Here is a 13,145-nt window from a genome sequence, read left to right as displayed (position 1 = left end):
GCCCCAGGCAGTGTCTCATTCTTTTCAACCCACCCTGCCCCAATACACTATAGCCTGTCTGGGGAGGTGCTAGCACCTCCCAAGGCAGGAAACCTATTGTCCAGGCCTCCCTCACTGGAAGGGCTCCCCGCTGCAGGAGGTCAGACTTGTGTCTGTGGCAGCAGCATCCATTTTGTGATGCTGAGGCTCTGTTTAACTTTAACCGGGTAAAGCTACAACTACATGTCTTCTCCCTCTAGAAGGGTGGAATGCTACCCCCGCCGCCAGAACTGGCAGGGGGGTAGTATTCCAAAGCGTATGACACCTTACACGGCATGTTTTGATAAAGCCAAACCAAAGTTAGCAATAACCGTGAGGATTATAATGCACTTAAGAGTATATGGTATGGCTATATTATAGAACAGCTATAAGGACATGGTTCCGAAAGCTGCAGACAGGCTTAGCTCATGCTAGAGCACCATCTCACATAAAACCAAGCACTCTGCCTCCAGGATTGTTAAGGTCTGCCATAGTTGTGACTTATAGGTATATATGTGTCTATATATAATTGTAGGTATAGGAATACTATACCTAAGCAAGGGGTGATTACATGACCTTGCCCCAGCTGAGTGATCAGCCAGTTTTGTCAATTTGGATGGCCAGCCAGGGGTTGCACAATTCATGCTGCAGCCCCTGGTAGGCCTTGGATGCACCTATGCCCTGGGTACCTATGGTACACTATACAGGGGCTCACAAAGGTGACCCAATACCCAATTGGATATGTACCTTAAGTACATGGTATTAATTTAGAGAGAGAACAGCTGGGCTGTGGGTCTGATTAGCAGGCCCACAGCCACGCTAGAGTCGAAAAACCAGTGGATCAGAGCAAAAAGTGGGGGTGAACATGGGAAGTAGACCCTACTCTCCTACACTGCATGTTTTCTATTACAGTCATTATGGAGTGAAAGAACAAGGAACATAACCCCTTCTTCTCTGCGGAAGCTATTGTGATCTGCACGGCTTCCATCGGTGCAACACGGTCACTGATTTGCTAATAAACCATCATGAGACCAAATCAAGACATTACCAGAGCTCTCTGTGTCACCTATAATTAGCGGACATGGCTATCTTTTAAGTTCAAGAGCACCACTGACAGATTCATAAGCCACTTAGAACAGTGGTCCTTAAACTATGGTCCAGGGACCCCCTAGAGGTTTGCGACGCCTAGTCAGGAGGTCCAGGACAGCTTTAACTATTAACATTAACAGATTATTAAAGGGCACATAAATAAAGGCGCAAAACATAAAAGTAACATTTTTAAAACGTTTTGTAAATGTAAAGGAATTTGAAATTGGATACTAACATTTTAACTTGGTATCCTTCAATTGATTCGTGGGAACATTGCAAGTGCATTAAACAGACTGCCGTGTGGATGCTGAATAGCTTCAATTGAATTTCGAAAAGCTCCAACCTTCCCAATAAAGTTCAAATTTTGTTTTTATGTCATATTTTTGTGAATTAAGGAAATGTGTTCATCATTTGTGCACGGAATGTATGTTTCCGTACTTTGTTGTGGTTAAAATTATTAAAATTGCTTAGGCTGGGGTCCCTGGTTTCAAATAATGATTTAGTAGGGGTCCCTGAGCTCAATTAATGCTTAACTGGGGGCTCACAGAAGTCAACAGGGTTAAGAAATACTGGCATAGAAAATTGAATGTCCGCCTGTTTGTCAATGCCAAATGTCTCAAAACCAAACTTATGACCTTTCCTACCCTTTTCACCACAACATAAAATAAAAACTATTCTATACTCCAAAACTGCTGTCAGTAACAGGCACATCTCACCAAAAAGAAAGTTCAAAAGTACACAGTATTACAATATAGGGAGTTCTCCGGATACATGGAGAAGATACATCAAATGAACTCAGCCATCCCCCCTCTCCAAATTCAACTAAACCATCCTCTGCCACTGCCTCCTGCCCACCTCTGCCCAAGACATAGCAACCTTAGCGTTGCCCATCACTGTGTCAGACGTTTGATGGCAATTTAGCTTTTTAATATGTATTTATTGAATGCATTTCTATAGCATATGCATAGGGACTACAGGGCGCTGTTCATTTACAACAGGGAGTAATCACAAGCTATGCAGTGTTACAAACAAACACAAACACACACAGCACCTAGGCAACCTGTTACAGAGTGTCACATATGTTCAATTATGAAGCGAGGCATGTTTCATGCACCACAGCCAGCTCATACCTCCTAGGATTAACGAGAAAAAGAAACAGTTCTCAGGCATACAAAGGAGAAACAAAGATACAAAACTGCTTCAAGATTCTAGCGAAGCATCAGCACCGGTTCAATGGGTACACCACTCTGGAGTGAGCAAATCGGGGCCAGAGGCGCAACTAGAGCCAAATTTCGGAGGGGCTAAGAAAAATTTCGGGAGGGGCTGAACCTTTAATCAGTATGCACAGTGGAGCTGCAGGACCTCCAGCAAGGGGGTGAAACAACAGCAAGGCCTAATTAACATTCAAATGGTCTTTTAAAGACCTGTGAAACGTTCGGGTGCGGCTCTGTGTGTGCCCGGGATCTGTCTCATCTCGGGCTGCCACACACGACGGGGGGGGGGGGGGGGGCTGAAGCCCGGTGAGTTCAATGGGTGTTGCGTGCCTGATCGGGGCACCCTAACTCTAAAAGCGTGGAAAATCAGGTCATTTTCGCTAATTCGGATCCGGTCCCCAAGATAAATTCCCAGACTTTCACACGACGGGTTCAGTTAGCTCCTAGTGAAGTAAACAGATCGGCTGCAGCCAGGGCTTTAGGTTGGAAAAAAACTGGCGGTGCTCTAAAAGGGGCGGGGCAAACCTCTTAAAGGGGTGTGGCTTATCCAAGTATGGCGTGGTCTAAATAAAGATATGTGCTAAGACCCGGCCCACTTAAAGCCCTGTTCTTACTGATCTGTGTGCCCTCTAACTTTTCGCTAAAAAGAACTTTATGCATTCATGTGACATAAATGACTAGCACATTTTACTCTGGCCACACCCCTGACTTTAAATATGTCTTCACTTTAAGTGTCCTCCAGATGGTTGGTGGAAGCATGTCGCAGAAAGAAAGCACCCACCAGAAACGGGAATCGATTTCATTCATACCAACCAGCATAACTCCTCAAAATGATTATGTTTTAAGTCAAACAGTGAAATACCCCAGGTTGAAGAAAGTGACGAGTACAACATCTGCACGTCTATTAGACTAACTGACCTGCCTGTTGAGAAGTGCAGTGTGGGGCATTTCAGAGGTGTTCTTACGTTTTGAAAGAGAGGGCTGGAAATTACTAAAATATGTTCAGAACTATAATCTTCCGCCATCATGCTGTAGCGACCATGGCATGCAAGGGGATTTTTTCTGATCTCATGGGCCACTCTTTCTGCCAATGATATCACAGTAAGTCATGGTAACGATCCTATATCTAAGCAGCGTTCGTTGTTATCCTGCTAAGGAGCCAACCTGACTGCACGCTGTGCCAATTGTATGAATGATGAATCTGCTGTGTTTTGGTGCCTGATCGCAGAGTATTGTTCTTGGAAATCAATGGGCTTTCTTTATGTTATTTCCTTGCACATGCTCTGATTTGAAAGTGTTGTCTGCAAAGAGCAAAGTGTGGATTTTGCTTTGCCATTTCGTTCTTCTTTCCCATCTTCAACACTTCAGAGTTTCCCAAGAGCTGGCTCTCTGGTGTGTGAAAAAAGGTAAAGTGTTGGCTGGTAACACAACGGGATAGCATGCTACGCCGTTTTTCTAAAACACGACAATAGTAGTGTTTACAGAAACATAAACCCCGCAGAAATATCAATTGAGGGTGTTAATAAGTGAGATAAAGAATCAAGGGACAGTGAAAGAACCGAAGGGAACAAAACAGGCGTGGAAACATCGAGAAGCAAAGGAAACAAAAAAATCCAAGGGCTAAAAGAGAATCAAAAAACAGAAAAAGACTTGGAAAACAACCAATTTTATGGGCAGAAAAATAAATGAATAGGAAAAGAATCTAAGGTGACAACAACGGAAAATTAAAATATGAGAAAAGTAAAAAAAAGAATAGAAGGAATAAACAAAAACTGGAGTAAAAGTCGTTCAAAGTTAATAGAAAGAACTAGACAGAAAATTAATCGAAGAAGAGGAATAAAATCAAAGGAGAAAAGAAAGTAAAATAAAAGAATCAAAAAGGCGAAAAGGAACCCAAACCTTGCTTAGTAAAAGAATTAAAAGAGGGAGAAAAATAATGAAATAGCCAGAGAAGTGGTTATGAACAAGTTATACTGCGAGAGTAGCAGAGCACACTGTTTATAGCTTAAGGTGAAGGCAAAGATTTGATTAATTACTCCTCCTTCACCCAAGAGACTTCCGTCTATTTGAGACAGCAGTAAAAACCATGAGAAAATAACCGCGCATGAGAATTCAAACTCTGTACAAGGATGGATGGAAAACAACAAAGCCTCGTTAACATATATATGGTCTTTTGAAGACCTGTGAAGTACTGGGGCGTGGCTGTGTGCGTGCCCGGGAAGCTGTTTCTGCCCGGCTGCCACATATGAAGGGGGGGGTCTGAATTACTTTCGGTCCAATGGGCGTTGCACGCCTGATATACAGTGTGCACAAAGGTCAGCTGCCTCGGGATCTAGCCTGGCAATTCCAGCTAGAGCAAAATAAATTTGCTGCAAGAAAAAAGAAAAAAAACGGACTACCTTTGCGAGGCCCGAAAATAGAGCCCGATAGAGACCCGTTTCGAGGCCCCCTGAAAATAACTGCCGGTGCTCAGACCCAGACAGACTCGGACCACTTAACCCCTCCTGTGCTCATGAAGAGCTCAGCTCGTCATGAGCCACAGCGCTCCGGTGCTCATGACGAGCTGAGCTCGTCATGACCCCGCCCGTTAAATGGAACGCTCGCACGCTGGGCTGGTTCCCCTGCTGTGCTCAGCGTTCCATGGGAACGGGTGTGGCCATGACGAGCTCAGCTCGTCATGAGCACCGGAGCGCCGTGACTCATGACAAGCTGAGCTCGTCATGAGCACCGGGGCACTGTGCGCGCCCCCCCCCCCGCCTCCCAGCACAGCGGGGGAAACAGCCCCGCAGTGAAGGGGTTAAAGCCCTGGCTGCAGCCCCACGAATCTCATAGTTTGGATGTGGCCGCTATCTGTAGAAGGAGCTACTGGTAGTGAGAGCCCAAGGAAGCTCCTGGTCTCAGGCAAGGGAAGATTCATCTTCTCGTGATGGTGCAATGACGTTTCTGTCTGACCTACAAAATCAAGCTATATAATCTAACCAATGTAAAAACTCAAGATAGCTTAGGTATATACAAGAACAAGAAAACTCGGTATTTCTTTTACGTATGTGAAATGTCCACAAACAACAAATCATTCTTTAATGCGCCACTAATTGGCGCTCCTTGCAAACACACCTTAATAGGAAAGCCTTCAGATATCTCTCCAAACTTCCCTTGTCAGCTCCTTCCTCCTACAAACGTCAGGGGGACAGCTTACATTCAGAAAATAGCACTTAATATATTTTTGCAAACAAAATCAGCTTCCTCAGCTGTTAACTCAATGTACTTCGATCTGGGTCGGTCTGGGAGAGAAAATAGGCCTGGGCACCAAAACAACATTGACCCCCTCCCTCCCCCCGCACACACTACTGTATTAGAAAACTTTAAAAAAAATCGGCCCATATTTGCAAATAGGGGCAGTTTTGAACTTGTGCAGGTGTTTTTCAATGCGTGGAAAACTGCAAGGATTTGACCTTGCTGCGGGTAATGTCTGCTGTAATAGCTGGGAATTCAACGCAAAAAAGCGGACCCAGAAGACCGTAAAATAGGCCCACAAATAGTTTAAAAAAAAAGCGGCCAAAACACACTGACCTGTAAGGCTAGCCCTGCTCTCAAGGCGATTCAGATCACGTACGGTGCCATATAAATAAACCCCCGAAACAATAAATAAAGGCAGCTTAACTTACTTGACAAGGTGGCATTTTCGCGGCTATGTCGACTCGACTCGTAACGGACTTTGTAGCTTCAGCTCTCGCCTTTTACACATATATATATATATATGTCTTTCAGGTTTCACTTTTCTTTTCCTGTGAACAGAGAGTGTGAGTCAGCGTTAACCAGGCAATGGGTGACACCCGTGCTTCCGAGTAAACCAAAGTCGAGGAGTGAGTTTAGAGAGGGCTAAGGCAGGGCAGTGTAGCCAGGATGCTATGGACCCTGGTGCAAGCAAGGAACATGACCTATTGGACTACTTTTGGGGTACTAAAATATAATAGTTATCAGGGTTCAGTGGGCCCAATAGGGCTGAAACTGCTGGACCAACGGTAGTTTCGCCCCTGAGGCCTGTTAAGCTGAGAGGGTACGCCCTGAGAAGGGACATGCTGTAACAGGGCACGTTTGAGGCCGCACAGGAGAGGCAAGGCAAGGGGTGCTTTGAAAATTAGATGACTAATAGCAGCCAAGGTTCCTAGGTCCATGTGGGGCTAACTGTCCGCCCCTACTTTTTCTTTGCCTCCCGGAACTACTCCTATTTTTTTATAATGGCCTAAAGCCCTAAACAAGACTACTGATGTCAGAGTGCATAGAAAACAAGCATTTGCCATGCAATAGGTCTCGCATTTGCAAGAGTTTAAGCTATTGGCATTGTAAACGCTTTTTATTTATGTGCTTTAAACAGTGGTAGAAGTGGGCGGGATCGGAAGGGCACACCGGGCCACTACTTTAAAATAATATTTCAGTCCGTTCCCCTACTTCTTTCTTTCAAAAAAGCATCCCGGGACGGCAGGAATAGTCCAACTTAAAAACAGTCACTTTTTCTTTGAGCTTTCAGGGGCGGCTCGCACTTCTCTGTTGAACTCCAGAGGCTGCAGCAGCCCCTCCCTGAGCTCTCACAGACCGAGGGCAGGCCCATTGTCATACCGATTGAGGCTGATTATCCCCTTTCGAATGACAATGCGCCGCCTTCTGCCTTTAGCATATCATGCTGAGTTAGTGATTACAGAGGAGCTTTCCCCAGAGTACTGTGGGAAACTTGCCACCATGTTTAATTTGTCAATGTTATACACATAGTGAACTGGGCAGGAGCAATGAAGGGACAGAAGAGGATACAGGAAAGGAGAGGTGATGGGGCGGGAGAGGTGACCAGGCAGGAGAAGTAATGGGCAGGGGAAGTGACTGGACAGGAGAAGTGACAGGGCACGAGAAGTGAAGGGGCAGGTAGAAGTTACAGGGAAAGAGAGGCAACAGGGATGGAGAGGTGACGGGGCAGGAGAGGTGACGGGGCAGGAGAGGTGATGGGGCAGGAAAAGTGACGGGACAGGAAAAGTGATTGGGCAGGAAAAGTGACGGGGCAGGAAAAGTGACGGGGCAGGAGCAGTGACGGGACAGGAGAGGTGACAGGAAAGGAGAGATGACGGGGCAGGAGAAGGATGGGGCAGGAGAAGTGACGGGGCAGGAGCGGTGATTAGGCATGTGCAGGAGCGGTAAGCGGGCAGGAGCGGTGAACGGACAGGAGCAGTGAACAGATAGGGGCAGTGGACGGATAGGGGCAGTGAATGGGGCAGGAGAAGTGATGGGACAGGAGAAGTGATGGGGCAGGAGTGGTGACGGGGCAGGAGTGGTGACGGGGCAGGAGCGTGATGGGGCAGGAGCGGTGACCGGGCAGGAGAGGTGACCGGGCAGGAGTGGTGACTGGGTAGGAGTGGTGATGGGACAGGAGAAGTGACAGGGCAGGAGTGGTGATTAGGCATGAGCAGGAGCGGTAACCGGGCGGGAGCGGTGAAAGGACAGGAGCGGTGAACGGGGCAAGAGAGGTGGACGGGGCAGGAGCAGTGGACGGGGCAGGAGCAGTGGACGGGGCAGGAGAAGTGATGGGGCAGGAGAAGTGAAGGGGCAGGAGAAGTGATGGGACAGGAGAAGTGACAGGGCAGGAGTGGTGATTAGGCATGAGCAGGAGCGGTAACCGGGCGGAAACGGTGAAAGGACAGGAGCGGTGAACGGGGCAGGAGAGGTGGACGGGGCAGGAGCAGTGGACGGGGCAGGAGCAGTGGACGGGGCAGGAGAAGTGATGGGGCAGGAGAAGTGAAGGGGCAGGAGAAGTGGCGGGGCAGGAGAAGTGGCGGGGCAGGCGCGGTGAATGGGTAGGAGCGGTGAATTGGTAGGAGCGGTGGACGGGGCAGCAGCGGTGATGGGGCAGGAGAGGTGACGGGGCAGGAGAAGTGATGGTGCAGGAGAAGTGACAGGCAGAAGTGACGGGCAAGAGAAGTGACGAGGCAGGAGAAGTGAAGGGGCAGGAGAAGTGAAGGGGCAGGAGAAGTGACGGGCAGAAAAAGTGACGGGCAGGAGAAGTGACGAGGCAGGAGAAGTGACAGGGCGGGAGCAGTGATTGGGCAGGAGCAGTGATTAGGCATGAGCAGGAGTGGTGAATGGGTAGGAGCAGTGAACGTGCAGGAGCGGTGAACGGGCAGGAGCGGTGGATGGGCAGGAGCGGTGAACGGGCAGAAGTGGTGACGGGGCAGGGGAAATTACAGCGAAGGAGCAGTGACGGGGTAGGAGAAGTGACTTATACTTATGTTCTTTGCCTATTTATTTATATACTATTGCATGACATCCACTGATGTGTCTGCAAAGCATTCCTGTTGCCCCAAATTTTTGTCTCGAATTTTTACCTCCTGTCCTGAATTTTTTTCCTGAATTTTGACCCCTTGTCCTGTATTTTTACACTCACCATCCTGAATTTACGCCCATGCCATTGTTCCTGCTTATATTTTGCACGCTTTACATAAACCTGTATTCCCTATTAGTATTTGCTTTTTCCTGAATTAAACCTCAAATAAACATGTTTATTCATTGTTTGAATTAAATAGCGTTATAAGCTGTAACTGGTCGGTGAAGTGCTAAACGTACTAACAATTGGTATGTTTTGAGATTTCTAGCCACACCCCTGACTCCGCCCACTGATCCACTCTTCATTTATTCCCGCCCCCTGATTCTCCACCCACAGTTCCCCTACTTTTTATTCCCCACTTCGACCACTGGCTTTAAAATCTGGCAAGCGGTGCGTAAACACGCACTTTGTACTTATAGTCCTTCCTTACGAGAAGCAAGGTTGGCAGTAAAAGAGACACAGTTACTGCCAGCCTTTTTTCTCGTAAGCAACAACTATAAGTACAAAGTCAGTGTTAAGGCACAGCTGGCTGGTTTTCAAAACACATAAATAAAAGGTATTGTCCTTTACAATGCCATTAGCTGAAACTCTTGCAAATGCGAGACCTACTGCAGCTTGTGCCAAGGTATCATTTCTGTGCATATTGCCATCTTCCCTTGTACCTGGAAATACTTTTGAGATCTAGAGATCCTCAAGTAAGTAAGGTAATGGGGCTTGCCTTTGTGGCACAGTGATCGACTGAAAAAAACTCAGAAGTGAGAGTGAATTTACCTGGTCCTTTTGAAAAATCAAGTACCTTTCCCAAGATAAGAAGAAAAGCTTAAGCGCAAAGAACTAAGGGCCAGATGTATCAAAGGGTTTTGCCCATTCGGTGCCTATGGGAAAATGTGTTCATACAGATGGCCCTAAGTGTGCACTTTTAAGTGGGTACTTCATGCGGGAATCTCTTGTTTAGTGCCCAAAAATAATATTCTGTTAGGAGTGCACCTACAATTTGCTGTGCTACATGTCTAGCCGCAGCAACACAACCTCTGGTGGATGGGTATATGCAGACAGGTATCCTCCTAGAGTCTGTCAACAGACAACAGGAATCCTCCAAGCAGAGGATCTGAAGTAATGGCCAGTAACTATTTCATTGTGAAAGAGGGGTGCTTTCGTATCGACCGTTCGTAGGTCAAGAGCAGAACAGTAACTGGCTTTTTACGTGTACATTAGAAGAAAAATAAGGAATCACCAACACCTCATCGTCCTCTTTCTTGAGAAGCTAATAGGGCAATGGCTATTTCTACCATAAGCGGCTTGTCTCCGTTTCATAAAGTTTCTTATTTAGAAGTGCAGTGACGAAAAGATGTGAATATTTAATAGGAATCTGACACAAGTAAATTTGATTTAATAGCAGTGGCTAGGAACCATTCATTGCAAACCTTTCAATGTTGAATAGTAAACGCTTTTGGTGGGAAGGACAAGGGTCCTTAAAGATGACACACGCGGGCCCACAAAAAAAAACAGACATTGCTTGTCTCAGAATATTGGACATTTTTCAGAGATCAAAACCTCCATTAGCTGCAACTGAAGGAAGTCCAAGCCTCGCATAAGCTGTTTCAAATGAAACCTGTAGAGAGCCACACGGGCTCTCCTATACAATGTTGCCAAACCAACACGCATCCACGCATACCCCGGGGCGGGCTCGCACCGGTGTATAAATAAACAGGGCGGAAGACCGCTCGGGGTCTTTCCGGCTAACCAGCATACCAGTGTCTGTGTCCCTTAATGCGAACCTCCTTGCCACGTGTCAGGCCCCGAACCGACACTCCACACTGGCGACGAGGCCGGCCTACCTTCACGAGTGCCTGGCTGCCTCTGTATACGGCTCCACAGCGTGCTTGCTGCCTGCCGCGGAGCCCACCCGCCTAAGCTCCTGTATCGGCCCCGGCTCTGAGGCCCGCCCACGCGTCTCCCCGTCGGGAACGCCTTCAGCTGGGGGACTCGCCGGTGGGTCGGTTCGAGGCTGTCTGGCCCCGAGAGGTGCGGGTGTGTCTGCTCTTTGCCTGCCCGCGCGCCTCTGTACAGATCCCCCCTGTGCGCTCCCTCCGTGGCCCGGAGTCATCGGCCGCACAGAGGCCTGGGAGTGCCGGCGCACCCGTTCAATAAGGGGTGGAGCAACGCGCAGCACAAGCGGCAGAAACGCACGTGGTCGCTGGGAGGCCCAAGGCTCGCCCCCAGCAGCGCGAAGGCCATTATCTGCACCGGCAAGTGGGGACGCTGGCCCCTGGCCCCAACGAGGAGGCATAGAAGACTACACACTGCAAACAAGCACAGGCAAAGTCAAGGGACCGAAAGGACACTCCTGGCCTCATTCCCGCAGGGTCCCAGGCCCACAATCAAATTGGGCCGGGAAAGAAAGCCCCAAAACAGGGGGGAAGAGGATCAGCCTAAGCCTCAGCACGAAGCAAACAAACCTTGGCCAGCCCAACCACCCGAGCAAGAGGGTTTAGCGCGCCAGGACCACTCGAGCGAACACAAGAAGGCCTGAAAGGGACTGAGTCATGTCCAACACAGCGCCAGGAGCAGGCCAAGATGGCGCAGGGCAGAATCTACCGGCAGCGGTCGCCCCACCACCCGTAATGGTCGCACCGCCACCACCAGGCAAGAACCAGGCCAGAGCCACAGCACCGATACCACCCAACCACCTCACTCGGGCGCAGCGCCAATTCCCCCATTTAGCGAGGCGGCGGATCCTGCAACGGCGGCGTCAAGATGGAAGACGTGGATCGGAAGACTGAACCTCTACTTTAAAGGCACCAGAGAGACCGATGGGACAGTCAAGAGGTCGCTTCTCATCCTGTATGGAGGTCCAGAGATCTACGATTTGTTTGAATCGCTCCCCAATACTGGACCCAAGCATGACTACGTCGCTGCGGTCGCTGCGCTTGGCCCTCATTTTGATCCACAACTCAACAACGACTTTGAGAAATTCAAATTCAAAAGAGCGTGGCAGACTGAGTCGGAATCTGTGGACATGTATAACGCCAGGCTGCGCCGGCTGGCCAGCACCTGCCCGTTCACGAACCCGAGGGAAGAAATTCGAGACCAAATCATAGTGGGTCCCGGTCAAAGCTATTGAGGAAACTCATTCTCCGCCAACCAGGCATATCACTAAGTGAGATACTAATTCTAGCCAAGTCACACGAGCTGTCGGACGCGAGAGCGGAAGAGATGGAGGTTGCACTACACACAGCGGTAATCGCACCAGCAATGGCTAGAACACCGCCGATCAAAGAGGAGAAAGTCGACGCTATCCAGAGGAGACCCCCTGCAGGCCACCCACGAGCCGCCACCTCCCGAGGGAGCCAATGCGGATATTGTGGTGAAGATCACCCAGCAACGTTTTGAGCGAAAGGAAAGACGTGTCTAAAATGCGGGCGGCTAAACCACTTCGCTGCAGTATGTCGAGGAGGAAAGTACAGACCAGCAGGTCCAAGGCCCAGGACAGTGACACAACGCATTCGTCAGCTGTCGATCGACCAAGAACTATCTCCCCCAGATAGTCAAGCCCAAGATAGGCGACCTCGGTATGAAGACGATGAGGACGATGAGGTCTATGTCATCTCCTACGTCTGCAGAGCGTCCACAAAGAGGAGGCCACCGCCCATGTGCTCAATATCCATAGAAGGCACCGAGGTAAAAGCCCTCATAGACACGGGGGCCTCAGTAAACGTAATGGACTCAGACCAGTATGCTAAGATGTCTCCCAAGCCCCCCCTTGCACCTTCCAACGCAAGGATCTATACCTATGGCGGCACCGAGCCACTACCACTGAGGGGAGTAATACAGACGACCGTCGTAAATGGCGATTACTCCACTGAAACACGCTTTCATATCACGGAAGGGAAAAAGGGCACCCTCCTGAGCTGCCACACGGCAGAAGATCTGGGACTCGTGTTCTTTGCAAACCAGGTGCACCAGGCACATGCAGACACCCTATTGAAGGATTTCCCAGCATTGTTCCAAGGCCTCGGAAAACTCAAAGGACGGAAGTTCAAGCTGCATATCGACACATCAGTACGGCCAGTAGCCCTCCGACACAGACGGGTGCCATTCTACCTGAGACCCCAGGTAGAGGAAGAACTCCAGAAATTGAAGACCTCGGAGTGATAGAAAAGGTGTCGGGCCCGACACCCTGGGTTTCCCCGTTGGTAGTAGCGCCCAAACCAAAACAACCGGGGGCGATCAGGCTGTGCGTGGATATGAGGTTACCCAATGCGGCCGTTAAGCGGGAGAGACACATCACCCCCACCATGGACGACATAGTGGCCGACCTGAATGGGGCGAAATGGTTCTCGAAACTGGACCTCAACTCGGTTTACCATCAACTTGAACTGGAACCAGCGAGTAGGTATATAACTACCTTCTCAACCCATGTAGGACTTCGTCGCTACAGACGGCTGAGCTTCGGTGTC

The 13,145-nt window shown here is 49.0% G+C and overlaps 1 protein-coding gene across 2 annotated transcripts in view; it reads right to left on the bottom strand.

Annotated features, from left to right (window-relative positions):
- LOC144781537 (phospholipase A and acyltransferase 3-like) overlaps window positions 1–13,145 on the bottom strand; it is a 90,461-nt gene that overhangs the window by 55,634 nt on the left and 21,682 nt on the right. For both annotated transcript variants that reach the window (XM_078660444.1, XM_078660443.1), the window contains exon 2: window positions 5,987–6,106. In XM_078660444.1, the coding sequence (XP_078516570.1) occupies window positions 5,987–6,001 (15 nt within the window). In that variant the 5' untranslated portion in view covers window positions 6,002–6,106. The remainder of the gene's footprint in view (window positions 1–5,986; window positions 6,107–13,145) is intronic.

The sequence above is a fragment of the Lissotriton helveticus genome, chromosome 9 (genome assembly GCF_964261635.1).
Source record: "Lissotriton helveticus chromosome 9, aLisHel1.1, whole genome shotgun sequence".
NCBI lineage: Eukaryota > Metazoa > Chordata > Amphibia > Caudata > Salamandridae > Lissotriton > Lissotriton helveticus.
This window is presented reverse-complemented; position numbering and strand designations above follow the sequence as displayed.